The sequence below is a fragment of the Ammospiza nelsoni genome, chromosome 9 (assembly GCF_027579445.1).
Source record: "Ammospiza nelsoni isolate bAmmNel1 chromosome 9, bAmmNel1.pri, whole genome shotgun sequence".
In the NCBI taxonomy this organism is placed as follows: domain Eukaryota; kingdom Metazoa; phylum Chordata; class Aves; order Passeriformes; family Passerellidae; genus Ammospiza; species Ammospiza nelsoni.
The window spans coordinates 8,053,444-8,080,510 of NC_080641.1; the positions used below are offsets into that span (position 1 = coordinate 8,053,444).

The 27,067-nt window shown below is 45.1% G+C and overlaps 1 protein-coding gene across 2 annotated transcripts; it reads left to right on the forward strand.

Annotated features, from left to right (window-relative positions):
* The first annotated feature begins 329 nt into the window (after positions 1-329).
* Positions 330-26,765, forward strand: KLHL20 (kelch like family member 20). 2 transcript variants are annotated; one of them, XM_059477994.1, is made up of 12 exons: positions 330-417; positions 2,336-2,396; positions 9,102-9,675; positions 13,677-13,835; positions 14,889-14,983; positions 16,168-16,283; positions 17,119-17,302; positions 18,556-18,699; positions 18,941-19,074; positions 19,930-20,138; positions 22,655-22,761; positions 24,313-26,765. In XM_059477994.1, exons 2-12 carry the CDS (start codon positions 2,374-2,376, stop codon positions 24,395-24,397), a joined length of 1,830 nt encoding a protein of 609 aa, XP_059333977.1. In that variant the 5' UTR covers positions 330-417; positions 2,336-2,373; the 3' UTR covers positions 24,398-26,765. The 2 variants fall into 2 exon arrangements, with proteins under 2 accessions (XP_059333977.1, XP_059333976.1); XM_059477993.1 differs by lacking the exons at positions 330-417; positions 2,336-2,396 and having other exon boundaries at positions 9,070-9,675.
* The last annotated feature ends 302 nt before the right edge of the window (positions 26,766-27,067 follow it).

A 27,067-nucleotide genomic window follows, 5' to 3' on the forward strand; every position in this document is an offset into this window, starting at 1 on the left:
ATCAGAAAATAAAAATCACTGTCAGGGTGGTCAGGCATTGAACAGGCTGCCCAGGGAGGTGCTGGAGTCGCTGTTTAGGAGGCGTCTGGACCTGGCGCTGCTTTAGCGCTTCCAGCGGCCGCGCAGGGCGCACGCCTGGACCCGGTGTCATTTTAAATCCCTCTCCCAGCGCTGCCCGTTCTGATTCTCCGCCAGCACCCGCGGAGCCCGGTGCCTGCGGCGGCTCTGCCCCTCGCTGGGGGCTCCCTCTCACGGCCTGGGGGCCGGGCCGCGCTGAGGCGGTGGCTCCGGGGGCGGAAGGGGCGGGCGCGGCTCGGCGGCGGTTGGCGGGGGCCGGGCCGCTTCCTGCGGCTGGGGAGGCGCTCGGGCGGCGCTGCGGGACCGCGGCTCGGCGGTGGCGAGGAGCCCGCGCCCGGCGTGAGTGAGGCGGCTCTGCGGGCCGGGGGGTGCGGGGTGGGCTGGGCAGCGCTGCCCGGGCGGGCTGGCGCAGCGTGGGCTCCGCGGTTCGGCTCGGCACAGCCGGGTTGGGCTCGGCGTGGCCCTTCGGCCCGGCCCGGCGGAGAGGTGCGGTGCCCGTCCCGCAGGAGCTGCCGCCGGCCGAGCCGAGTTGTGCCGCGGGGGCTGCAGGGCCGGGCTGTGCTGGCAGAGCCGCCCCTGAGCCTGTTGCTGCCGCGCCGACAGCGCGGTTTAAATGCCTTTATTTTGCTTGTATATGCGTGTGTGTGATTTCCCCCCCTCCCCGGCTTTCAACGTGGGTTTAAGGGGATTAAATCTGATGCAATCGGGGGGCTAAGAATAGCCTGCCGCACGTTCCCTCGCGTGTGCGGGGTGCTCCGGGGGCCGCTTGGCGCTGCCGGCTCACGGGACAGCCCCGGCGGGACGCGGCCGTGCCCGGTGCCCCGGCGGGATAAGGCGGTGCTCGGTGCCCCGGCAGCCCCGATCTCACCTCGGAATCGCTATGCGGTGCCCTAACCGTGAGGAATCGCCTGTCTTTATTTGCAGGGAGCTGCGAACCTGAGTAATTTGCAAGTGAGGCAGACAGCAAGTCTGAGCTTATTCTTCATTAGCCAGCTCCGCTGGTGTGTCTGGGATAATGCTCCTATAGAGTGCTGCCTGTGAAATAAGGTTCCAGTCTGACAGTCTCAGTCTTCCAAAAATGACCTTTTTTTTTCCTAAATTTAATTATATTTTTTTTTCCCTCTTGTGAATGCTACTTGTGTTTATTTTAAGTTTTAATTCATTCTCATTCTGTCATTGCTTTTCCCATAGTTCAGTGGTTGCTCATTTCTGGAGAGGTAGAAGCCTGTGACTATCAGTGTGGAGGCAGAACACCTTTCTGTTCTTTTAATAGATTTTTACAAAAAAGTTAGGCTTATTGCTTCGAATAATAATTGAATTAAATGTATTCCTAAGTGAATAGCTATCAAAAATGAAATTGGGTGAAGCGATGCCCTTGTAAAAAGGGTTAATTTACATTAGAATTAGAAGTTAGTGGCTGAATATGAAAGGCCTGTGCAGTTTGCAACTGTTATTACTCTCAAAAAATGAATATTTGGAGTGGAAGTGTAGCGAACATCAGGCAGCATCATTCATCTTTGCAGATGTAGTAGCATTATTAGCATCCCTCTTACCTCTGGGGCACAGTTATCTTCAATTTCCAGACACAAGTTTTATCTTCTATCAAATCCTGGCTCTGCAGTGTAGCTGGTGAGCAGCGCTGTGCTGTTTATTAGGTGCCAGCCTGCCTTAAATCTCTGCTAAATGTGTGAGGGAGAGATACCTCCTGGCTCCGAGCAAGGAGTGACAGTGAGCACCCTGTCACTTCAGATATTTTTCCCTTTGGTAGAACAGTTTTAAGGATTCAGGGAGGCAGGCAGTGTGCTGACTTTATAATGTGCGTGTTCTGTTTGGTGAGGAATCTTTGTGCAGCCGTGGTGGAAATGTTTTTAATGCTGGTGATGTTTTCTTCTGCTTTATTTTCTGTGGTCCAGGTGTTGTTAATCTGGGATGTGAATTTATAACTGGACAAGAGCTCAAAGGCACATTAGGACTGAAGAGGGGAAGGAAGGTTATTTTCACTTGGAAATTGTTGGTTTCCTTAGTTTTTACAGAGACAGGGTAACTGAGAGATGTTTTAAAAGATTTTATTCTGTTTTCAGTCTCTATGAATAGTGAGACACAAGAGATGTAAAACTTCAAGCCATTCTATCAGAATACCAAAAAGATATCAGCTCATTTGTAGAGACACAGCCTAGCAAAGCATTCCTTCAAAAATTAAAAGTAACCCATAGGAAATCACATTTTTTTCTCTTTTTCTGTTTCCCTGTTGGATCAGGTCTTGAAGTGTAGGGTGAAGGTTTCTCTTCACGGTGCATGGACGGAAAGCCAATGCGCAGGTAAGACACAAAAACAATTGTTCTTCTGTTCCCCAAACAGGATAAATCATGTGAGTTGGTTTGCTGTGTGCCTGGACTGTAAAATCTTTTGTGGTTTTGGATTTTTTTTTTTTTAAGCCTGGCTATGGGGAATTGGGAAATAAATCATTCCTCTTTAGTCCTTTCTTAAATGTATTTAGTTTTCAGTATTTACAAGGCCAGATGTCTTTAAGGAAGAGTATGGAAGACAAGTTACTCTAATTCTGTAATTCTCCATCCCCTTTTCCACTTCCCCATTTACTATAATCTTTAAAATTCAGTATTTAATTACTTAGGCATCAAAGCTGTGGAAAATAGAAAAAATAAACTGCCAGGAATAAATTTAAACTTGATTTCCAAGGGGTATTATTTTTCCCTTAAGGAAGGGAGTTTGGTGAGGTCTTGGGTGAAAAGGAGATTTCCTTTTCTAATTATGGATGCCAGCTGCCTCAGTTCTAATGAGCTGGAGATGCAGCTGAAGTTTAATTCAGGGGAGTTCTTGCTGTGGTTGTGTCAAAAACATTCTCTCTCATAGAGGGAAGAGTTGTCACAGTAGTTCAGCACAATGACAGGTTTGCAAACATGGTTCCCTGCTAGTTCTTGTTGATTTTCCTTGCTTGATGGCAATCCCACAGCAAAATTTAGCAGCAGATACATTTCTGTGCATGATGCAGGCTGTGTGGAAGCAAAGTTGCCTGAAGTTCTTCAGCTCTAAATGGATTGAAGAGAGCTCAGGCAGCTTGCTTGGTCTGTTTGTGCTCTTTGGGATGTTGAAAGGAGGAGAACTTTATTGTGGGTAAATCTATAAACATTCATGTAAGGGAAGGCAAGGCTTTTAACCATAGATGAATCTATAGAGCATTCTTAGCCACAGAAACCATTAGCCTGGGTTCTGTGTAAGGAGGCAAGAAGGAAGGAGCCACTTAAACCCTTGAAGAATGGCACAATGCCGTTTTAATTAAATGCATTTTAATGAATTTAATTTGCTGTGCCGCTGCTGCAGTTCAGCAGTGAGTAAACCTGGGACATGACAGAGGCTGAGCCTGGGTATTGTGCTGCATTTTTGCCAAGATAAGAAATGTGGTTTGTTCAGTGAGGAGCTGTATGTGACTTTTGCAGTGAATTCCTTTTCCTCCAGGATGGATTAAATAGCAGATGAGCTTTCTTTCATTGTAGCCCTCTTCAGTAGGGATTGTTTAAATCTTAACCAGTTTTTTAGGTTTTGATGTTGTGCTCCATTTATCAAGATATTTTTGCAGAATGACATAAAATTGATAACTGGCTTGGCTTGTGTTCTTGCTTTCTCCCTCCTTTTTGTGTTCCTGATGGGGAAATTGAGGTTCTAAAGTTGTTTCTGTGCCTGCTCTTTTCTGTGTCACACTGAGGCAGAGAATTCACATGCTGGAGTTGGTGTGTCTGTTTGTGGGTTTGTGGCCTTGGATTTGCTATTGTGGAAGTTCTGGCTGCCAGTCAATTTTAATTTTTGTGGTGGGCAGCAGCACAGAGGTGAAGAAGTGGAGGTTTTTTATTATTGCTGCAGCCTGGCCTGACAAGCACATCTCTGCTGTGAGCTGTGGACTCCAGTTCTGGAGTACACTTGCCTGTTTTAAGGGCTTCAGTGTGGCTTGTTGAAATCTGTTTGTTCTCCTCCTATTGCCTGTCTTAGCAGAAAATGATAAAATGTTCCTGACTGGATTTTGAGCACAGATCTTCCTATGAACTCCAGCTATGCAGATGGCAGAGCACTTTCTTTTATCCTTTAACTCAGGGCTCTGAAGCCAATTTAACACCCCCACGTGAGGTGGGGCAGAAAGGAGAAATAATGATCCACAGCTCTGCCTGCCCAGGTGGTGCCTCAGGTTTGAGCTTTTAATGTTTTTTAGATTCTGGGCTGCTTTAGTGTGTGAGTCTGGGCTTCCTATGAGCTCTCTGCACACAGTAGGGAGAGAAAACAATTCCTGCTCTAGCTGGGGACCAAGGACAGATGATCCAAATCTCAGGCCCAAGAGTATAAACAACATGGGCTGAAGAGAGAAAAACAAGAAAAGTGGGACTTCATGGACTAAAGCTGTAATTAAGCCATTAACTCCAATACACTAATAGACCAAAACTTATAAAAGTGAGAGACCCTGTGTCAAAGAGGGGAGTGGGGCTTGGCCAGTAATGGGTTAATAAACACAGTGAGATGGTATCAGATGTGTACAGCATTCAGAGGGGAGGAGGAACAGCTTGAACAGACAAGGAATTCCAGCTATTCCTGTCAAGATTATAGCAGGGAACACAGAATTGCTGCTGCAAACAGGATTTACCCTGCATTAGGAATGAAGGGGTGGCTGGGGCAGGCTGTTCTTGCTCACTCTCAGCAAGAGAATGTGGCTTTGCTGAGGGGAAAAACAAGGCAGCAGGGACCTCTGAGTGAAGGGCATGGTCCCACAGCACCCAGACTTGGAGGGCAGAGCAGATCTGATGGCCAGGGCCAGACAGGAGTCCTGGACCCCTTGGGCAAGCAGGGGTGAGGAAGGAAGCAGGGAAATCAGCTCAGGATGCGTGGGTGCACAGTCAGCTGCAGACATATCTTCAACACAGCTCAGGCACAAGGGCTTGAGCAGTTCCCAAACAAACTGGGGAAGCTCTCCCAGCTCTTCCTCACTCAGCTTTTTCCTGGCAGCCTTTTCCCAGCTTACAGCAGTGCTGGATCAGAGCAGCCAGACCCAGCAGGAGGAAGGAGGCTTCAGATCCTGGTCATGCACTCAGGAGTTATCCAACTACGTGGACATAGCTCTTGCCCAAAACAAGCTACAAAAGGCTCAGGAAGGTTTTGGAAGGCTCAAGTAATGATCTCTTCTTCCAGAGTATGGGCATCCTCAGTTTCACCCTAACTGGGATGTCACAGTAGTTCAGCACCATGTCACATTTTCCCTCAGTCAGAGTGAAATTGAATTTTCTGTTCTTGGTCAGTAAAATTCAAACCAAGCAATATAAATAGAGGCAAATACACCAGATCCTTGTTGGTTTCCTTTTGTGTAATGTCAAATAGTATTTCAGTCATGTTTATCTGCTTGTTTGCATAACTTTGTTGAGGAAACTTACTGGAACCTTGCTAGCTGGGCAAGAAAATGAATCAGTGGTGTTTTTCCTGATAATCAGACTTGTAGCTAACTTGATGCCTAGGGTACTGATGCCACAATAAAGCATTTCCATTTACTTGGTTGGCATGTTGTGGTGGTGACTTTTCTTGCCAAAGGCTGGGCCAAGTCAATGACCCTTGTTCTTGCAGCTCTGTAATGAGTATAGGAAATATTTCTTAATTTCAAATCAAGGCATTGACAGAAATCACTACCAGTTTGCTTTGTTATTTTTATTTGCTACTAAAATCTCTTGCCACTGAAATACACTCCAGCAACACATGATTTTTGGATTTCAATTGATGTTTTTAGCCTGAAACGTGTGTTTCATAAGCTTTAGGTCAGCCTGTTGTTTTCTGCTGAACTGTGTTAAAGCCTTTTTGTAATCTTGTGCTAAAACACATATTATCTTAAAAAATTGCAGGTTTGAAAGTTAAGGTGCCCTTATGACAGCATGGGAGGGAATTTTCCCTAGGTGTGTGTTATTAGGTATTTTTTTAACTTTGGGAGGAGCTGCTGTAAAGATGGATGTCTCATACATGCCCCTGTTAATGAATGAAATTTTGGGCATTAGTGGAATAAAATGGAGGCAGAGCAGCCTGTTTATTTAGCTGACTTAGTGTTGCAGACTGCCTGTGTTCCCATTTGTACTTCTCAGCAGTGTGCTACAAAAACTGATCCTTTGTCAGCCCTTTCTTAATCCCATTGTATTTGCTGATTTCCCCAGCCCTGCATTTTGATGGAAGCTAATCCCAGAATATCTGCATAGCTGGGTGTGAATGTTTTTATCCAGGCACACACACATTTCCTCTGGATCCTCAGCCCTCCTTAATCACCCTGGCTATTCAGGAGCAGCTCTGAGTTCTGTGTGGGGGGAGGCAGCTCCCCTGCCATGTGAGAATCAAGTACTGCCTTCTGTCTTTCACACCTCTAAGCTACTGACTCATCATTTCATTCTCTGTGCATATTTATGCATAATGCACACAGAATGCAGTGGAATTACAAGCTTTGTGGAGATACAAGCCAGCAGAGGTGTCCTTTAAATTCACACTTTTGTGCCTGTGTGTAGCAGCAACCCATCGAGCTTCACATCAAGCATCTGGGTTGATCTAGCTTGGAAATTCTTAAGCCAATTGATCACTGGCTTCTGTACCACCCAGAGATAAGTTGTGGGTGAATCAGGAATGTTTGGTTGTTACTCTTTTTTCCATCTATTCAATCTTCTTTAATCATTAACCAGCACTTTCTCCCCAGGAGTAAGGAGGCTGAGTACAATGCAGGCTCTCAGATAAATGCTGGTGGGAACAATGCAGGAATGACTGCAGTTCTTGCTAACCAGACACCTTTTCAGTGAGTTAAAGATGTGTTCAGCAGGGCCTCATTTGGGCAGAAAAATCCTGTTCTGTCCTGGCTAGGAAAGACAAGGTTTACTGCGTAAATCTGTTACAGAGGGGTTGTGTGCTTTCCAAAAGGATGCCCTGTCCTGGATGTGCACCATCTCCTGTGTGCTGTAGTTACATGAAATGGGTTTTTATTTGAAAAATGCTTCTTCTGTTCTTTGACTGACAGCCTGGTCAAGACAAACTGTCCAGAACTGTAGTAGCATGTGTCTTAAAAGAGCTCTTATTGTGTTCTTTTTTTCCTTCCAAGGGTTGGTTTGACATAGTTCAAAACACTTAATGCACAATAAAATCAACTCAGCTTGCTTAGCAAGAGCCAAACTCTACAGAGGAATGTTTGTCACCACCTTTCTCCATCTTTTGGTAGAGGGATTAAATTACTTACCTTCTGGCCTTGACTGCTAAGGACTGGGAAAATAAGCCAATTAGGTAAATTAATCTTCAGCCCAGGTTTCTTGGGGTTTTTGCAGGGGTACCATTAATTATGGTTGGTGTGTGTTGCTGCAAGGGCAATTTAGTTTATGCGTTGTTTGTGAGGAACTTGGCAGAGCTTTGAGAATGATTGTCAAGGCCCCCAAAGGTGAATTTGGGTTGTGAGGGACAGGAGTGGGTGGAGGAGACTGGTGGAGAAGCAGTGTAAGAGCAGGAGGATTTGTCAGAGGTGTCAGGGAAGCAGAACGGTGATGGATGTAAAAAAGATGCAGCAGGGATAAAAACCCAAGGCATTTAAGGTGCAGAGGCTGAGCAGGAGCAAGCAGCAAAACCCAGAGGGGAGCCCCAGCTGGATCTGTGTAACCAAGATAGGAGGAGGAGGAGGTAATGGTCTAAAACATATGAATATGATGATCAAGGAGAGGGTGTGGAGGGAATGGGAAACAGGCTAAGATGCAAGTAAATAATTTGAACTGCTGCAGAGACTGGTTTCCCAGTGCTTAGAAAGTGCATTTGACATAATAATGAGGGGAAAACATGTGAGGTGTTTTTTTTTAATTCTTTCCTTCAAGCCTGCTGCAAATTACGTTGAGCCATGGCAAAGCCAAGCTTGATTTAATTTCAACTCTTAATATGAGCAGTGGGGTAGTGACAGCTCACAAATGCCAGTGGATCAGGGAAAAACTGGTAGTGGCCAGCATGTTTTGGGTCTTTCAGTACATCTTCAGTGGTGATAAACCATAAATACTCTGATATTTTGCTCAATGTCCTTTAATTGCTCTAAGTGATGCTTTTCCTTTGATGTGGGAACAAGCAGCAGTTTCCTGGCTTTTCCTAATTGCCTCTGAAACTGGGAAGACACAGTGTTTCTTCTCTGTGCCAGTAACTTAGTTTATGTGTTCTTAAGTGATTCTTCACCTCTAAAGTTACCATCCTGATTTCCTATTCTTCCTTTTTTGGCTGGTTGATAGTGGTGGATACTTGTTTTATCTTTTTCCTGTTTGATTTGATTTGGTTTTGCCTGCCTTCTGCCATTCTTGAGGAAGATTAACCTTCTTTTGACACGTGTCAGGGAGGGTGGGTTGAGTCAGGAGACTCCACAGCTCAAAGATAATTGAAGAGGTGATGATTAGAACGGGTATTCTGTGAACCTGAAAGATGCTCATGGTACTCTGCAGGCCATCTCGAGCTCCTAAAGTCTGTGTGACAGTTGAGTGTGTTCAGACATTACAGTGATGAGTGACCCCATTAAAAACATAGGTAGAACAGAGAAGTTTGGTTAAATCGCAGAGCTGGAAATCCATCTCCACCTCTGTCAAAGAAAACTCCCGCATTTGACAGTGGGCAAGCCAGCTAATCTGTGCTTTGAGTCACTCTGTGAAATGAGGTAATGTGCCTTTACCACACGAGGCTACGGCGAGGTTCAGCTCATAAATATGTGCGTGTAGCTGGATATTACAGCCGTGTGTCATCCAAAGCCTATAAAAATAGCAATAAATAGAAGCCTGCTGCAAGTTGGCATTTGTTTACTTCTAAGCTAGCTTTGCTTGGAGATGGATTCCTCTTTCATGTGGTCACGTGCTTGTTTTCGTGTCCCGCCGGGGACTTATGGGCACGGCTCGTGTCTGTGTCCCTCAGGCTCGTGCTCGGTGCAAGCTGTGGAGCTCCAGCTCCCAGCTGGCTCTGGGATCCCTGACCATGGTGCTGTATCTGTATCTCCTGCACTGCAGGTGTGCCAGCACTCGTCCAGGAGAGACCGGAATGGACGTGACCAGCCGCTGCACCCTCGGAGACCCCAACAAGCTGCCCGAGGGGGTGCCGCAGCCCGCGCGCATGCCCTACATCTCCGACAAGCACCCCCGGCAGACCCTGGAGGTCATCAACCTGCTCAGGAAGCACAGGGAGCTCTGTGATGTGGTGCTGGTAGTGGGGGCCAAGAAGATCTACGCCCACAGGGTGATCCTGTCGGCCTGCAGCCCCTATTTCCGAGCCATGTTCACCGGGGAGCTGGCGGAGTCGCGGCAGACCGAGGTGGTGATCAGGGACATCGACGAGCGCGCCATGGAGCTGCTCATCGACTTCGCCTACACCTCGCAGATCACCGTGGAAGAGGGGAATGTCCAGACCTTGCTGCCAGCTGCTTGTCTTCTCCAGCTGGCCGAGATCCAGGAGGCTTGCTGTGAGTTCCTCAAGAGACAGTTGGACCCTTCCAATTGCCTGGGCATCCGGGCTTTTGCTGACACTCACTCGTGCCGTGAGCTGCTGAGGATCGCCGACAAATTCACACAGCACAACTTCCAGGAGGTAAGGAGCTGGTGTGCTGGAATTGTGCTGTAAAATGCATCAATGTGGCCTGTGAGAGCTTTCAGCAACTCTCATTTTGCCATTTTTTCCAAATCCTGTCTTTACACCTGCTCTGTGCCCTGATAGTGATGGGTGTCAGTGATGGGACCCATAGTGATGGGTGCCAGATGTTAAGTGGGGAGGAAAGAGGAGAGAGGTAGCAGGACTGTCTTGTACCAGTGGTTGATGCACAACATTTCTTCCCTGAAAGGTGTGTGGTGTGTGCTATGTGGGTGGCAAGGCTGTGGGTGCAGGTGGATTTGGCATGGAATCTGTCCTGCTTGCATATTCCACTCCTCTTTCAGAAATATTCTGGATTCTACATGGTTGGAGAGGGGGAAGGTGTTAAAAGTAAGGACAACACATCAATAGAACCCAAGGAATTTGATGTTGAGCTCTGGAATTGACAAAGTGGGTGTTTGAGGGAGCATGAGGCTGCCTCAGGGGAGTCTCCAAATCCCTGGTTGTAGCAGAACTAGAGTTTTGTATCTATTATTCAGCAGAAGCTGTCTGAAAGTAATTCAGATGTGTAATATTGTAGCTGACCTTTATAAACTCAAGTTTCTCATCCTTTGTTAATTCTGCCTAGATAATTTTTTGGTGAAAAAAAAAATGCCAGCAGCTGGTTCAGAGAAGGATCAACATCATAATTAAGGATTGTGTGAGCAATAGAGAAAAGTGGGTCTTTACTGAACTGCTGCAGAAAAATCTCCTCTTCCCACCAGCTTCACAGGGAGATCCTTTCCAAAGGGAGGAACTCCAGGAACTCCTGGTGCTAATTTAGTTTCCCCAGAGAAGCAGCAGTATGGAAGTGCTGTGAGTGATGGCAGCTTGTCTCTTTTTTTCCCTTCTAACATGCAAGGAGCAGGTTGGAATTTGTTAATTTTAGTCAGGTAGTACTTCAAAATCTGAGCAGGACCAACACAACAGAACACAACTGTTGGACACAGTGAAGACAATTCTTGGTATCCAAAACATCAGTTTACTATAAAAGCTGCAATTAAATACATCTTTTCTAACCAAACAGAATTTGCTGGTAAGATGAGAGGTTTTTTTTTTTGTAGAACTAGGTGGTTTCCCAAAGCCCTACATTTTAGCTGGCCACTTCATATCCTCTGTGCTTGCTCTGCACTTCTTTTCTTCTGGATTTGTTTGGTTTTGTTTTTTATTTTTGGGAGGTGGGGGAGCAAGATGCTATCCAGATGGTTGTTTATTTTCAGTGCTTGGTTGTTTTACTGGCTATTAGATCTTGTTATTACATGAGTAGGGCATGCTTACAAGCCTCTAAATAACATTTTAACAGCTTGACAGTTTTGTTTTAAAGTGTTTAGTATTAATACATGCAGCTGGCTGTTAGGAGCTGCTTGCTATGGGCTTCTTTTCTTTTGCAGTCCCTTGAAGACAACTTTCTGTCTTCCTTATCCCTGTTAAAGCACAAGGAGGAAAAAGAGAAGAGAGCACTCTTCCTCGAAGATGATGCAAATTATAATTGACTTGACTTAAACACAGCCTCTGGAAAAGTGAGGCTTAGATTAGAGCACTGTTTCTTTGGCCTGGGCAGGTTTTGGTGTCCAGTTCAGTGCCCCAGGAGTTCTGCAGCTCTTCATCCTTAATCATCACTTCTTTTGCTTCCACTGTTTCTCTGCAGACAGTGTGAGTGGTGCTGCTCCTTGGGATTGCATTCCATTCTGGCAGCATTTCCCATCTGGGGAGTGGCTTGGTGATCCCTGGGGGAAGCCAGGCACTTGTCTGTTTAACCATCATCCACTGTGGAGGTTGAAAACTGATAAAAAAGAAATAAAAAGCTGATAAAAAAAAAAATTGCCTTCCTGTGCAGAGGCTGTGTGGTCATTGTTCCTCCAAGCTGGCAGAAAGGAATGTGAGCTGGGAATTTCCTGGGTGCCAAGGTGAAATATTAAGCAGCAGGCACCAGGCCAACCCTTGCAGTTACTTTGAATGCAGTTTGAATTGCTTCATGTCCTCTGCTGTGCTAACCTCTGCTTCTATTAAATTTTTATGTGTGTTGCTGCATTACATCATTAACTTCTTGGTAAAATGTTTTTTCCATTCCTCCCAATTTAATTTGTTGCCTATAACCCCTAGTGGATTTTGTGCATCTAATGTGAAATGGTTCTATTAGCAACTCCACTGTACAAGAACAGCCTTTTTTTTTTTTTCTCTTGACATTTGTGTGTAGGGAAAAAATATATTTATGGGTGGACAAGTTGCACTTTTATCAACAGACAAAAATTGCACTCCATATTGCATAGTCTGACATGAATTCTCTCTGTTTATAAAAGCACTGTTGTTCAGGAATGCTGCAGAGGAAATGAAATCCAGCCAATTCTTGTCCACTAAGCAAGTCAGTGAAATAGATCATTACTATTAGTCAGATAATTATGAGTGTCCTTATAATTAAGCCAAAAAAAAGCCAAAGCATTTAAAATAATGATTTGTTTTACTGTGTAAACTAACAAGTTGCACAGTAGTAATAATTTGGTTTAAAGAAATGCTTTGAATTTTGTGAGGCCATCAATGCAACTGGATGTCCTGAGGGTCAAAGGGAGAGGCTGGATGAGCATCTTTAACTCAGGAATTTCCACAGCTGCTGTTTCCAGACTCTGCAGAAGCTGCATTTAAAACCATCAGAGTAAAGTTTACACATAAGCTTTGTAGGAGGAAGGGAGACTATGGAAAAAAGCTGATAAAGATCTTTAATGACCAACCCAGTTCCTACTTAAAGTCTGAAGGAGTCTCTGGGCCAACCTTTCTGTGGCCTTTACTGTCCCCAAAAGCTCAGGGTGCCCAAGAACCAAGTGTGGTAACTGATCTCATTATCCTCTTTGTTCTTTTTTTAACAATATTTTCTGTTGTCAGTAACTGGATATTTTTTCAGTGCCCTTAAATAACTTCTTCAGGTAATTAGAAGGACTGCACAGCTGACTGCTCTTGAGATGATTGTGTCAAAGAGTGTTTTTCTTTAATTTATGCAGCAAATTGTGAAATAAGTCACGGAATTCTAATGTGGTCACAGATGATAAGGGCAAGCCAGCATTCAGTTATTTTCTGTCCCTGAACCTTTTGGAAATTCCCAGCTGCAGACTGGGAGTGCTTGCAGGGAAAGTGAGCTGGCAGTTATCAGTCAGGCCATTTCTGCAGTTTGAATTTTGATTCTTGTACCTTTCCCCACCTATCTGCTGTCTGTGCAGGAGCTGTGGTGGTGTGTGAGCTCCCAGGGCAGTCTGAGTGACTCATGCTGTGTGAGCAGTCCCCCAGCAGCAGCCAAGGCCTCCTGAGAAACTTGGTTGCTATCTTGGATGCTGGAGGAATTAATGTGTTTGTCAGTGGCTTGACTTTCACAGGAGATCAGTCCTTAGGGGCTCTGGAGGCTCTGATTTCCTCTTTAGTGCATCTCGACTACTGCACACTCCATGTGTATATTTAGAGCAAATGAAAGAGGCAGGATCAGATGAGTCTCCTGAAATATTTTCTGTTCTGCCACAAATCAGGCTTTCTGTGTTCTCTGCAATGCCTCTGGTAACTTGTTTGAGACTCTTATTTTTGTGCTCTGTTTTGCTTTCCTTGTGGAAATCTCTGTGCTCCAGTGCTGCTTTTTAGTCACGTATTTATTGTGGTTTCATTTCTGCTTTATGTATTAGACACGGCAAATGAGGAGGCTGATTTTAAAGAAAGGCTTTGTTTTTCTTGAATTTTCAAACCTGATCAGTGTGGTTTAACCCTTTAAAATTGTTAAAGGGTGTAAAAGGCATGCCCATCCATAAGTGTCTTGTTGTGTTGCTGGGGGCTGTGTTCTGCCCAGTGCAGCAAACCCTTTATGTGTGTTGTTCTTGGAACTGATGGGGATTTGGCTTTTTACTGGCTCGGTTCATGAAGTGCTGGAGTGGTGAATGGCTCTGATGCTTTGTCCTTACTCCCTTCCTTTTTTCCTCTGCCTTTCCCAGGTGATGGAGAGCGAGGAGTTCATGCTGCTTCCTGCCAACCAGCTCATAGACATCATATCCAGTGACGAGTTAAACGTGCGCAGCGAGGAGCAGGTGTTCAACGCTGTGATGGCCTGGGTGAAGTACAGCATCCAGGAGAGGAGACCCCAGCTGCCACAGGTAATCTTGGGCACAGAGACATTCCAGGCTGCTTTATCCAGGGAGAGAGGAAGGAGGGATGGTAGGGTGGTGCCAGAGCGCTTCTGAATGTTGTAAAGCCACCAAAATTCTCTCTGACTCCCACCTGTGTTAGGTGGCTTGCACTGTCCCTTCATCTAGGCTGGCCAGAGCCTTCATTAGGGGATTTGTTGGATTGTTCCCAGCTAGGACTTGCCAAACGAGCTCACTCCAGCAGTCTGTCCAGACAAACCTGCCTGCACTGCTTGGAGAGTCATATCAACACCACAGTGGAGAGGGGAAGCCTTGTCTTGCTTTGCAGTGCTTCTTTAAGCTCTGCTGCTTGATTTGCGCCTCAGCCCTCATGATGTTACAGTGGAGCTTGTCAGAATGGTTTTGTTGGAATGTGATGCTTCATCTAAGCCAAGGCATTTCACAGAGCAGAACCCATTCTGACAAAGCTGTCAGCCCAAAGCCTCTGAAGTCTGGGCTGGATGATCAAAAGAGGTGAGCATCTGCCTGCCTCACTGTTTCTGCTTTGGAAAGAGATGTTAAATGCAACTTTATTTACTGGAAAGCTTTTGAAAATGGTTTTAAGTAAACAAACCAAACTGGAAAAAGCTGCTCTTCTCAAGGCAGCTTTTAATGCTTTTATAACTGTTTGCCTCTGTCTATATGTGCTTGGGCCTTCAAATTCTCAACTCTTCTGAAAGATGTGTTGTTTCTCATTGTTCATTTACTCTGCAATACCACTCAGGTTTAAGAGAGCTAAATCCTTGATAAAACCACTAACTTAACTAGTGTTCAGGCAAATGTCTTGACATCTGTAATTTTCTAAAGGTTTCCAGCTGTCATCTTTCAGCTGTTGATGCATCCAGTGGATTGTCCCTTTCTGAAAACTGATTTTCTGCTGGGTATCTAAACTGGGATATTGAAAAGGCAAATGTGTTGTGAGACAAGCTGCATTCAGCTAAAATTCTCTTGTTTTCCATTTGGCTTTTTGCATCTCTGTGGGTAACTGTGGTTTCACCATAGGTGTTCTGGTTTATGTTTCAGGTGCTGCAGCACGTCCGCCTGCCCCTGCTGAGTCCCAAGTTTCTTGTGGGTACAGTGGGCTCTGATCCACTCATTAAGAGTGATGAGGAATGCAGGTAAATCTCCTCAGCCATTTACAGGATTGAATTCTGTTGTCCTCTGAAACTGTGCTCGTTTGTCACTGGTAAATGGGTGATGCCTCACAATTTCGTCTTTGGCAACTGGCAGGATAGGAGAAGCAGGAAAAATTGTTTTCTATTTGCATAATAGTTAGTGGTGTACCCTAGAAGTGGTTTTGTTCTTTCAGGTTTTCAGTGAAATGGCAAATTTGAGTGTGCAGTTTGATGTAGGTAAAAGACCTTTCACTGTATTGGTTTTCATTTTGCCTTTTTTTTTTCACCTCCTCTAGTCATGGCCTCTTATTGCAGCTTAGCTCTTGCATGGCTTTCATGATGATCTCTGTGGGATCTAAAGTAGTTTTTCTGTGTAGAATGTCTGCACTTTGATAGCAGAATTGAACTCTGGGATTAGAGTCTGCTCTTTCCCACAAGGATAATGCAGGGAAGTTTTCATTTCCTCTTTTTATGGTATGAGTCTCACCTTTCTGGTTCTGCAGAGTTCTGTATCATCCTCAAAGCACATGATCTATCCTGTTCATATTGTAAAGAAGTTCAGGGCATAGGCTAAATTATTCTCTTCCTGAATAAGCATTCATACTGGGGGAATTCCACATTTGTAGAGGGAAGGAGGACTTTTTGTTCTTTTTTGTTTTATTCAAGGGTTTGGAATATTAGGATTAGTCCAGGTGGCAAGTCATGAATGGATGGACAGTGTGAGCTGGAGAAAATACTCATCAGAAGGGTACTATCTCCATCTATTGGTCATGTGTGAATTATGTATTTGTGTGCTTTCCAACTCCTGTTCTCTTCTGAGGCAAAACCACTGACTGTTCAGTTTAGCTTGAGGCAGGCTGGATTTTTCTTTTCTGCACAGTAAGCCTGACAAATCTCTTGTCGTATATCTTTTTTTAATCAGTCTTTTTATAGCAAACTGTATCTATTATGAACTGTGGCCAAGCACTGGTGCTGGCTTGCTGCTGTCACTGTGTCAGTGGCTCGTAAACAACCGATGAGCATTGAGGTGACAGCGCGCGTTTAACCCGAGCTGCTCACGCTCTTCTCCTGTGACTTGGCAATACCTGAGGTGCATGACTAGTGCTGCCTGCTCTTCCCATCACTTCTGATTGGGCCCTTCTCCCAAGCCTGACCTCTGGGGGTTAATGTTTTCTTGTCTTGCACAGGGATCTGGTGGATGAAGCCAAGAACTACCTGCTGCTGCCCCAGGAGCGGCCGCTGATGCAGGGACCGCGGACGAGGCCGCGCAAACCCATCCGCTGTGGAGAGGTGCTCTTTGCAGGTGTGTGTCCCTGCAGCTGTGTCTGTGTGTCAGCAGGACGTGCTGGAGGGGCTAGAGGGGCCATCTGAGTGGCTGAGGTCACTTGGTCTGTTCTGCCTTGAGAGGAGAGCTCATCGTGGTTTACATGGTTTCCTTGTGACGGGAGAGGAGAGGCTGGCACTGCTCTGGGCTCTGTGTAACCAGCAGCAGAACTCAAGGGAAAGGCCTGGGGCTGTGTCAGAGGAGGTTCTTACACCCACAGTAGAGTCTGGCACTGGAATTGACTTCCCAAGGCAGTGGTCACAGCACCAGGCCTGATGGAGCTCAAGAAGCATTTGGACAACACACCCAGGCATGTGGTGGGATTCTTGGGGCTATCCTGTGCCAGGCCAGGAGTTGGACTTTGATCCTTCCAACTCAGGATTTTCTGAATCAATGCATTTTCCCACTGGCTTAGGCCAGGAGACTCCAGGCAGGATTTTCTGGTGGTGGTGTTCCCATAAAGTCTTCACAACCTATTTCTGATGTGACCTGTGCATTAATATTTGAAAGTTTGAGTTAACTTATGTTTCTTACTCACATGATTTATTTGGTGCTGTGCAAACCACAGCATCTCCACACTTCAGTTCAGGCTCTTGAAAATCTCCTTCTATTTTATAACTACAAACCTCAGAAGGAGCAACTTAGAGACGAGTCCAAAGGGGCATTTGTGCCAGGACCACAGGCAGTGTGTGAGCAGCTACAAACCTCAGGAGTGACTTAGAGACGAGTCCAAAGGGGGGATTTGTGCTGGGAGCACAGGCAGTGTGTGAGCTCAGTGAGTGTTTTGTGACCCTGTTTTTGGTGTTTGCTGCAGTGGGGGGCTGGTGCAGTGGGGATGCCATTTCCAGTGTGGAGCGCTACGACCCCCAGACCAACGAGTGGAGGATGGTGGCTTCCATGAGCAAGAGGCGCTGTGGAGTTGGGGTCAGCGTCCTGGACGACCTCCTCTATGCTGTGGGAGGCCATGATGGCTCCTCTTATCTGAACAGTGTGGAAAGGTAGGTGTCCATAAGGCCCCTGTGCAGAATTTCAGCTGTGAATGTTCATGTATGAATCACAGTTTGAGCAACCACTGCTTTTGAAGGCAGAGGACGTATTTATTTCTGTTCTCCAAGCACAGGGTGAGCTGCCCAACACTGTCCACTTTAATTTCTCATTACACAGTGACGTTTTAGCAGCTGCTTCTGTATTTGCTTTCTGTAGAAACAGCTAAACACATGCAGCTGTGTCTGCAGCTCACCTGCACCCTGGGTGCAGCCTTTTAGGAATTCTGTTCATTTTGCCATTTCCTCCTGCCTTGCATACCCCTGGTGCAAAACACTGTGCCACATTATCCCCAGCTTAACGGGACAAACCAAAGCCTCTGCATAAGGAAGGAATCTGTAGGAGATGGGTCTGGGTGTGTTGTTGGAAGGAGTGGTGATCCTGGTTGACTTTCCTTGCAATTGAGGGTTTGTTTTTAGTGTTGTTGGGGAAGGTGGGGTTACAGTGAGCATTTCTTAGATGCTGAGGGAAAGATCCTGGATTTTTTTTTTTTGTCAAGTGGCAACTTGAGAGTTAAGGAACCTTGGCACATAGGCAGAAGAAGGAAAATAGGTCAGTTTTGGGCTTGTGAAAGATTAAAGTCAAACAAGTTTTTACCAAGCTTCCTGTTTCTGGGAGCTGCATAGGGCAATTCCCATGCCTGAAAGATGCATGAGTCAAGCTCTCCTACTACTCTAAATCTTGACCCTGTAACAAACCCAATGAGCTGTAAAAATACCTCCTCCCACCCTGAGCCTCCCCTTCTTCCCACCTATCTCTTTGAATGCTCCCAAATTCCCAAATCATTGTATCTCCCACATCCTGCACTTCCTTGCTATGCACTGTATTTCTTTTTCTCCGGATTCCCAAGTCTATCCATGTTTTATCTGGAAGTCCCAGTGCTGGCTGAGTTCCTGTGTGAACTGCAGGGAGCAGAGCAGAGTTAACTCTGCTGCAAGTTTCCACACGCCAGCCAGTCTCTCTCAGGAGCCTAAACCTTTGATCTCCAGCTTGATTCATCCCAACCTGCAGTTTGAACATGCCTGGAATAACATGTAGGGGATGCATTGTATCACTTCAGGGCTTTTATCCAGCTTACAAAGAGCTGTGATGCAGTTGAAGCTCAGGATAGGCAAGTTTCACAGCCTTGTAGAGCTCCCAAGCATGGGAGAGTCTGAAACAAACCTAGGCAGATAAATTTTGCTGTGTTTTTTTTTTTTTTTTCTAGGTATGATCCGAAGACCAATCAGTGGAGCAGTGATGTGGCTCCCACCAGCACCTGCAGGACCAGTGTTGGAGTAGCAGTTCTTGGAGGTTACCTCTATGCTGTGGGTGGCCAGGATGGTGTCTCTTGTCTCAACATTGTGGAGAGGTACTTTTTAATTACAAAAAAACCCCAAAAAAGTGGGGCACAGCAAGAAAGAGGATCTCTTAGAGGGTGCAGCTGATGCAGAAAAGCTGCACCCTCTGAGAGTGTGAGGGTGAGAGAGAGGAGATAGGAACTGTACAAATCTTACAGGGATTTTTGTTTGGGGAGAATAAAGTCAGTCTTCCTGCTTCTTTGTGAAGGTGTCAAGCACTTCCCTCAGCTCTGCTGTTTATTCTTGTGCCAGGTATGATCCCAAAGAAAACAAATGGACTCGAGTGGCTTCCATGAGCACCAGGCGCCTGGGAGTGGCCGTGGCTGTGCTGGGAGGCTTCCTCTATGCTGTGGGAGGCTCTGATGGCACATCTCCTCTCAATACTGGTATGCCTTTTGCTGTCCCTTCATCCCAGTCACTGCTTGTCCTGGTCCTGGGAGCCTGTCATGTCCCCAGATAGCTGTTGAATATCTCAGTGATCAGTTTGTGGAGGTTTTTCTTCTTTAAATATTATTGTACCATACAATAGCTCACTCTCCAGACTTGTGAGGCCCTATTACCTAGTTGTGTGTCATATTTTTACTTTCTCAGTGCTTCATTTGGCAGTATGTCCTTAATACAATGATTTGATCATTTGCATAGGAGTTGCAAGCAGTTTTTTTTCTTTTGAATTCCTGCAGCAGCCATTTTTGCTGTAGGAAAGAAGGTGCCAAAGGTAAAACTGCTGCAGGTCAGTTTGTAGCACTGCCAGCTCCCTCTCGAGTGTGGAGACAGGAGAGATACTAGCAAGAGTTTTTGGGAAGAAAAGAGAGAAAAAAGGGGTTCATGGCTTTGGAAGGAAAGAGAGAACAAATGGGTTCATGGCTTTGGAAAAGAGAGAACAAATGGGTTCATGGCTTTGGAATAGAGAACAAATGGGTTCATGGTTTTGGAAAAGAGGGAACAAATGGGTTCATGGCTTTGGAACAGAGAACAAATGGGTTCATGGCTTTGGAAAAGAGAGAACAAAGGGGTTCATGGCTTTGGAGGAAAAGAGAACACAAATGGGTTCATGGCTTTGAAAGGAAAGAGAAACCAAAGGGGTTCATAGCTTTGGAAAAGAGAGAACGAAGGGGTTCATGGCTTTGGAAAAGAGAGAACAAATGGGTTTATGGCATTTTTGGTGTGTGGAAATCAGGTCCAAAGTGCTCTCCCCACTGCCTGCCAACCCTGCTGACTGCACTCCTTCCCTCCCTCGGCAGTGGAACGCTACAACCCCCAGGAGAACCGCTGGCACACCATAGCCCCCATGGGCACCAGGAGGAAGCACCTGGGCTGTGCTGTGTACCAGGACATGATCTATGCTGTGGGAGGCAGGGATGACACCACAGAGCTCAGCAGTGCTGAGAGGTACAACCCGCGCACCAACCAGTGGTCCCCCGTGGTGGCCATGACGTCCCGGCGCAGCGGGGTGAGTGTGATGCCTCAGGTTTTACATTTCATGTTTTCCTGTCATTGTTGCCTTTAGAAATGAAGGGATGGGGCTATTTTCAAGCTAAGAACTATTTATTGCTCAGATAAACATCAGTCTCAGAGCGCATGAGGTTTTAGAGGAGGAAGCATTTGCCATGTGCCAAGAATAGTCACAGGTTCTTTGTTACAAGGCAGTATAGAACTTTCTAATCCAACAGACAGTTGCCACAGAATTTATTTTGCTTTTCTAACCTATCACCTTTATTTACTTCTGCTGCACTGTAGATACTTTTATCCGAGAGCTTTTGTCTCACTTGCACATTCTCATAACTTCTAAGCTCCTAGTTTATTCTATACAACCACACCCTTAGATTACAAACCCTTCACCATCTTATCAATACAGTTTCTCATTTATTTAAAGCATACTCTTACAACTATAGAAACATAAGTTTATGATTTTTCTGCTTAATGTCTGTGTATTGTACTTTTACATCAATCCAAGCTTCTTCCAAGGCTGCAGATCAGATCCTTCAGTGTCTGTGGAAGTTCTGTTTTTCTCACACACATTTTCCAGATTCTGCACTATGTTAGTTTATAACTCTGAACTCCATATAAAGTGTTGGCAAGTTCTCCTCACAGTTAAGTCACACAAAACAATCATTTTCCAGCCCCAGAACCAAGGATACCATTGCAGGCCCAAAAAGTGTAAACAGCAAATTGAGGAGAGCAAACTGGGAGGATGGGACTGCATCACCTGGAGCTAGAATTGGACAATTAACCCTAATATGGAAATGGACCAGAACTTATAAAAGTGGGAAAACTGATGACCCAGGGTCCATCTTTGGTAGAGCCACTTTTGGGCTCTTGTACTGCCCAAGGTGAATCCTTTAAAGGCCTTTAATAAACCCCTACTTTATTCCTTTAACACTGCCTACCCTCTGTTCTAGGCAGCCCCTCCAGGCATCAGGTGGGGCTTGGTGGGCTCATCCTTGCCACCTGTCACCATGTGGGGACAGAGGGCACAGGGCAGAGTGTCATTGTCACTCTTGTTGTGGGGAGAGCACACGGTGAAGCGTCAGTCTTCTCATGAGACTCTCCTGCTTCCTCCTCTGCATCTTTACCTCTTTTCTGTGAGGGAAAAAGTTTGTAAAAAACTCTCTAGAGGGTGCATAGATAGCCAAGTCATGCCACACACAGCTGTTTAGATGGGGAAATGAGACATTTGAGGGTGTTTTTAAATATTTTTGGGGCTTGTATGCAGTCAGCTAAGCCTGAAGCAGAGGAGCTTTTAGGTGACATAGCTGTACCTGGTATGAAATACCATCAAAGAACACTATCAAATTAGTACCTGCATCTCTCTGGATGAATTAGGAGGTGAAAACACCCACTTGCTGAGAGGAAAAAGCTGGGAAACTGGGTTAGCATGTTTCAGATACACATTCCCAGCAGACTCTCATTGCCTTGAGGCATGTGTGGGAACAGGGCTCCTGGGCTTTCACTTGGGCTGTGCCTCTCCTCCTCAGTGCTGTGAGTGACAGCAAGTTCCCATCCACTGCTGATCGTGGTGATTTCTTGTGAACAACAGGTTATGCAGTGTTTTCAGCAGCCATCATGGCTGGGAGATGGAAATGGTCTGGGTGTTTATCATTAGATATTGGATTGTGTGGTAAAGAGAGGATGAGTTCTGTCTGTGAGTTAGTGTTCAGTGTCTGGTGAGGCAAGTATGAATCACAGTTTGAGTAACCACTGGTTCTGGGGGCAGAGAATACATATTTATTTCTGTTCTCCAAGCACAGAGTGAGCTGTCCAACACTGTCCACTTCAGTTTCTCATTAGACAGTGACTTTTTATCAGCTGCTTCTGTATTTGCTTTCTATAGAAACTGCTAAACACATGCAGCTGTATCTGCAGCTCACCTGACTTCCTCAAAGCCAAACAGGGACCATTTTACAATGTGTACCTTCCCTTTTTGCTGTTATACTCCACATTTTCCACTTTGTTATACTCCATGTTTTGATGTTTCAGTGATTTCAAAGATTAAATAGAAGTTTGGAGGCCGAAGTGCTTACAGGTGGTCCAAGCCCTAACCTGAGAGGTTTGGGACCAGGGGCTTTCCTGTGATTCTGCTACTTTAACCAAGTGTTGTGGGCTGGTAGATATTCTTTGTTGGGGAAAAATTTCAGTCCAGAACATAAGTTTTGTATGGAAAAGGTTTAGATTCTCGTGTATTTATCATCACTCAGATGGTTCTACTTCTTGTAGCTGGCAATAAGGGGAACCCTCTGCGTTTTCTTTGAGAGATTCTCTAATCTGAGATACACATTTAACTTTCCATGTCTCATTTTTTAGGGTATTTAATTTGTGCTGTGCCCTAAAGAAAAAAACCCCAACCCTCTCCTGCAGACTGCCTTTCACCAAACACGGTTATTAAATAGTTTCATTAATATTTTCATTTTAAACCTTCTTTTGAGTACATCCCAGCTAAGTAGCTGCTGTCTGATGGCTGTTTTGCAGGTTGGCCTGGCTGTGGTGAATGGACAGCTGATGGCAGTGGGAGGCTTTGATGGCACAACGTACCTGAAGACCATTGAGGTGTTTGATCCAGATGCCAACACGTGGAGGTAACTTGAGTTTGTGTGACAATCAGGCAGTGAAATCCAGCTGGAGCTGTCCCAGGAAAATTAGGAATGTGGTACACACCATAACAGAGAACTTGTGTGGGGTAGAGCCATCACAACATTCCCATTCTTGCAAGAAAGAACCACATTTTGAAAAATATCTCACCATGCCCCTTCTGTTCATTTTGGGTTGAGTCTCTCCTGCATCCCAGTAAAACTGAGCTTGTCCTTAGCAGAAGGAACTCACAGCCACCATGTAGAATTTGGCCTGATCACTTCTTACTTTCAGTGTGAGGCAGTGATTTCTGAATCCTTCTGGAGGAGCTGAAATACTTCAAGCACATGATGTTATTCCCCTTTAAATCAGCAGGATTCAGCCACTGGAAGAATCTCCAAGCTGAGGCAAATAATATGAAATTACTGATCAAAATATATGCTGAGCAGAAAAGAAAGAGGAAAAATAGCCTTTCTAGTCATAACTATACTTGAAAACAATTGCTTGTGTATTTATTCCCAAATGTAATTAGCATAAAGTATCAAGCACCTGTGGCTATTTTTGCTGCTGTGGTGATCTGGCAAGAGTGGGGAATAGAAAGAAATTCATGTCCTTATTCTTACTAGTGATAGCAGTAGTTTAACCCTTCACTGATAAGAATGGCTGTCATGAGCAGCAGTGGAGGAATTTCCCTTGGTTTGGTGAACCATGGATCCACAGTACTTTTTGAACTGCTGAGGAAGCCAGAGAGAGAAAGTGGTACATACATCAGATTCCTTGGTGGAATGGTTTCAGCTACTCCCTGTGACAGCCCAGAGTTAGGAGTGACTGCCTGGCAGGCATTCACACAGCTTGGGAGATTATTCAAGGTATTATTAGCTTGAAAAAACTATCAGTTTTTTCCTCCACTGAACTCAATATAGGTGACCAGCTTCTGTGGTCTCCCCTTTCTTTTGTATCTTGAAGATATTTTTTATTTGTGCTGCTTGACTGAGAAACAATTCTGCTACAATTTGGCTTTAACAAAGCTGTTTGGAGAACTTGCTTCTCCTGTTCCTGCCAGCAGACTCCAGTGGCCTAGAGGGGGACAGGCAGCTGCAATCTGTAGGGGTCTGATATCCCTGTGAAATGCAGACACCATTGCAGTCAGCAGATGGTGCTTGGGATGTGTTATATCTCAGTTGGCTCAGCTGAATGTAGGGGTTTAAACATACAAATTAAATTAGTTGAATTAGGAGGACTAAGCCTAGTCCTATGACACCCAAAACCTAGCTTAAGGTCAGCTACAGTTTACAAATTTCTTTTTCTTACCAGACAGGGAGCAGGAAGTATTTATTTAACAGAAATTTGGTGTCAAATCAAGCAGCAGTTTCTGTTCTGAGAGGAAGGCACGAGCAAATACAGCTGTTTACTTACAAAGTGTGTAAGATGGGTGCTTCCACAAGCTCTTCTTCACTTTAAGCAGACATTAAAGATGGTTCAGTGTTTGCCATGGCAGCTCCCAGAGGTTGGTGTCCCCATGGAGCAGGATGTGTGACTCTGGAATGTTGTCTCTGCAGGTTGTATGGCGGGATGAACTACCGGCGGCTGGGCGGAGGCGTGGGGGTTATCAAAATGACACACTGTGAATCTCATATATGGTAAGCTTCCAGAGGGAGGGAGTCCCCTGCCTTCTCATTCCTAGAAAAACAAACTGAAGAGACTTGTTGACACTGGACCTCTTTGCAGCTCTAGTATGCACGGTCTAGCTCCAATGTAACTCTTTGTCGGTGAACTCTTTCTATGGAATTATAAAAACTGACTTCTGTGAGAGTGTGCCCCGCAGGAGACCACGTTGTCAGACTCCAGAGAACCACTGGACAAAAGTAGAAGTGTTGCTTATGTCCGTATTTTTTCTAAATAGTTCTACATTTTTGGAATAAACCAAACTGTAACAGTTCTTGTAGCTTAAAAGGATGCTGATGTAGAGCCTATACACTCTGTACTGGGAGTCTGGCCAGGAGGAGGGATTCCTGCTTTCCCTCCTGCTGTGGGAGCAGTGGATGTGGCAGCTGTTTGGTGGGCGAAAGAGAAAAAAAGTGATACAGAAAACATTGCTTTTGCCTTATTTACAGAGAGCTTCAAAAAAAAAAAAAAAGTACTTGACCTGCAAGGTGCCACCTTTGCACAGAAGCTTTTCTGTGCACAGAGTATATTTATTTTTTCATTTGACTTGTATCATGTATTTCCTTTGTATCGCTCACAGCGATGATTCCAGCTTTTTATATACATCTGTCTGTGCATATATATATGTATTTTATATATATATATGTATATGTGTGACTTGCATTTCGACCAGCTGGTGGTTTGGGCAGGGCTGTGTCCTGCCACCTACTGTGGTTCCAACCCTTGTGGTATGATTTGGGGTCTCTTAGAGGACAGGAGAGCTGTGAGATGGCTGTCCTGAGTATCTTTTCAGAACTGGAACTCGCATCGCTCAGCTGAATCAGTGAAGTGCCCAAAAAGGGTGAGAGGAAAAGGATTTCAAGCAATGCCTTTTTACTGTACAAAAATTGAGCTTTTCTCTCCTCTTCTCTCTCCTGTGTGTGAACTTGTGCTGGTTTGAAGGTAAACTAGCAGGGGAGGAATTAACCCCACAGAAAGACCTTGTGAGAGATTTCAAGTCAGAGTTGCAATTCAATAGAGAGATGACAATAAATGCAATGAGTACACAAAGAGTGGCTTAAAACCAGTCCTGATCAAACAGTGGTTGCAGTCCTGTTAGTGTGATGGATGAGGTCTTGTTAAAAGCTCTGGTCCTGTGGAAAGGCCTGGTCCTTCTTTGGATGTCCAGTAGTGGTTGTTGTGTCCAGATCCCCAAACCCCCAGATCATGGACCCTCAAATCCAGGCAGGAATGTTGAATCCTTCCCCCAGAGCAAGGGATTTCCCAATGAAATGATGGAATCCCGAGTCATAGGCTGTTTGGGGAGTCCCTGATAGGACTCTGCCCACTGGCAGACGAGCCCCCCTTAGGCTGGGTGCAGCTGTCACTTTGTGAGGACAGAGAACATTGCACTCAGCTCCCAGCTGTTACAAAGGACCCACCACTCCCAGGAATAATGTCAGAAATAATGCAGCTGGGTGTGGAATACAGTTTGGCTACACCCACACTGGTACTTTATCCTGCAACCACTGACAGAACTTAAATCTAGCTCACCTTTAAAAGCCTTTTTCTTCCTGTTGCCTGTTTGATATCAGTTCTTGTCTGAAGCAGGGTGCAGGTATCATCTGTTCATTCTGATAACCACTTCTTGTGTTCTTGCTGGAAGGGCAGACCCACAGCCAGCTCCTTCCTGCTGGGGAAAAAAAACCTCAGACCAGCCTCAGCTCAGCTGCCCTCTTGTCTGTGTCTGTAGAATTCCTGATCCTGATGGATGGAGCCCTCTCTTTGAGTGGTCTTTGTGCACTTTGCCTGTGTGTGGTTAGAGCAGGGAAAGGTGTGAAGATCATTAAAGAGTTTGGAGGGGAAGGGCTGTTTTCTGGCACTGTGAATAACTGTGGGGTCACCCAGGAGTGGGGAGAGAGCAGGGAAGAACTCAAGACTCAACAGTTCTGTTTTTACAGTAATTTCTATTGAGTATGGAAGAATGACCTTTTGCACCTGATCTAACTGTGGACCTTTACTAAATTTCATTTTGAAAAAGAGGACTGTAAATTCTTGAGATGAAAAAGGCAGTGCTGACACCTTAAGTTCTTTAACTTCATCGTTTGATTCATGTAACTCAGACTTTAATGTGCTTGAATATAGTAAAAAATACACTACAGTCATAAATGGGACATTAAAACTTTTATAAAAACCCCTTCCCCCCTAAAGGTCGGTATTCTTGTGTTTACATATGAAGATCATTTGCACCTTTACAAGGAAAACAAGTATTCTGTAAACAAATGTTTACATGTATCATTTATGCTTTTTTCTAGCATGAGTAACTTGTATAAATAGTGCTATCTTAATAAATTTCTTCTACGCTGTTCTTGGTTTGTTCCTTGGGGTGAATGAAAGCAGTGGGAGGTGTTTTTCTGTGGTTTATATGGACAAAGATGCTGGAGGAGGTTTTTTTCCCTAGATAAATTCCAGTAAGACAGGCTTAAAACTCTGCTGTTTCTTGTTACCCTTCACATCACTCTGAGCCAGCTTTTTGTGGAAGGAAGTATCTGTGCTGTCTGCTAAATCTCATCTCTGCTCATTTAACAATGAGGACAGCTCAAGGAAGGGGTTAAAAGAGGCTGTAAGAATTTAGGTTTTTAGAGATTATTTATGCAAATTTGTTGGAAA

Bases quoted from the DNA above. Each gene is read 5' to 3' on its own strand.
- KLHL20 (XM_059477993.1), top strand. From the start codon at position 9,070: ATGGTGCTGTATCTGTATCTCCTGCACTGCAGGTGTGCCAGCACTCGT. The intron at 14,984-16,167 runs GTAAATCTCCTC...TGTCTTGCACAG, and splicing joins AAGAGTGATGAGGAATGCAG to GGATCTGGTGGATGAAGCCA. The intron at 17,303-18,555 runs GTAGGTGTCCAT...TTTTTTTTCTAG, and splicing joins TATCTGAACAGTGTGGAAAG to GTATGATCCGAAGACCAATC.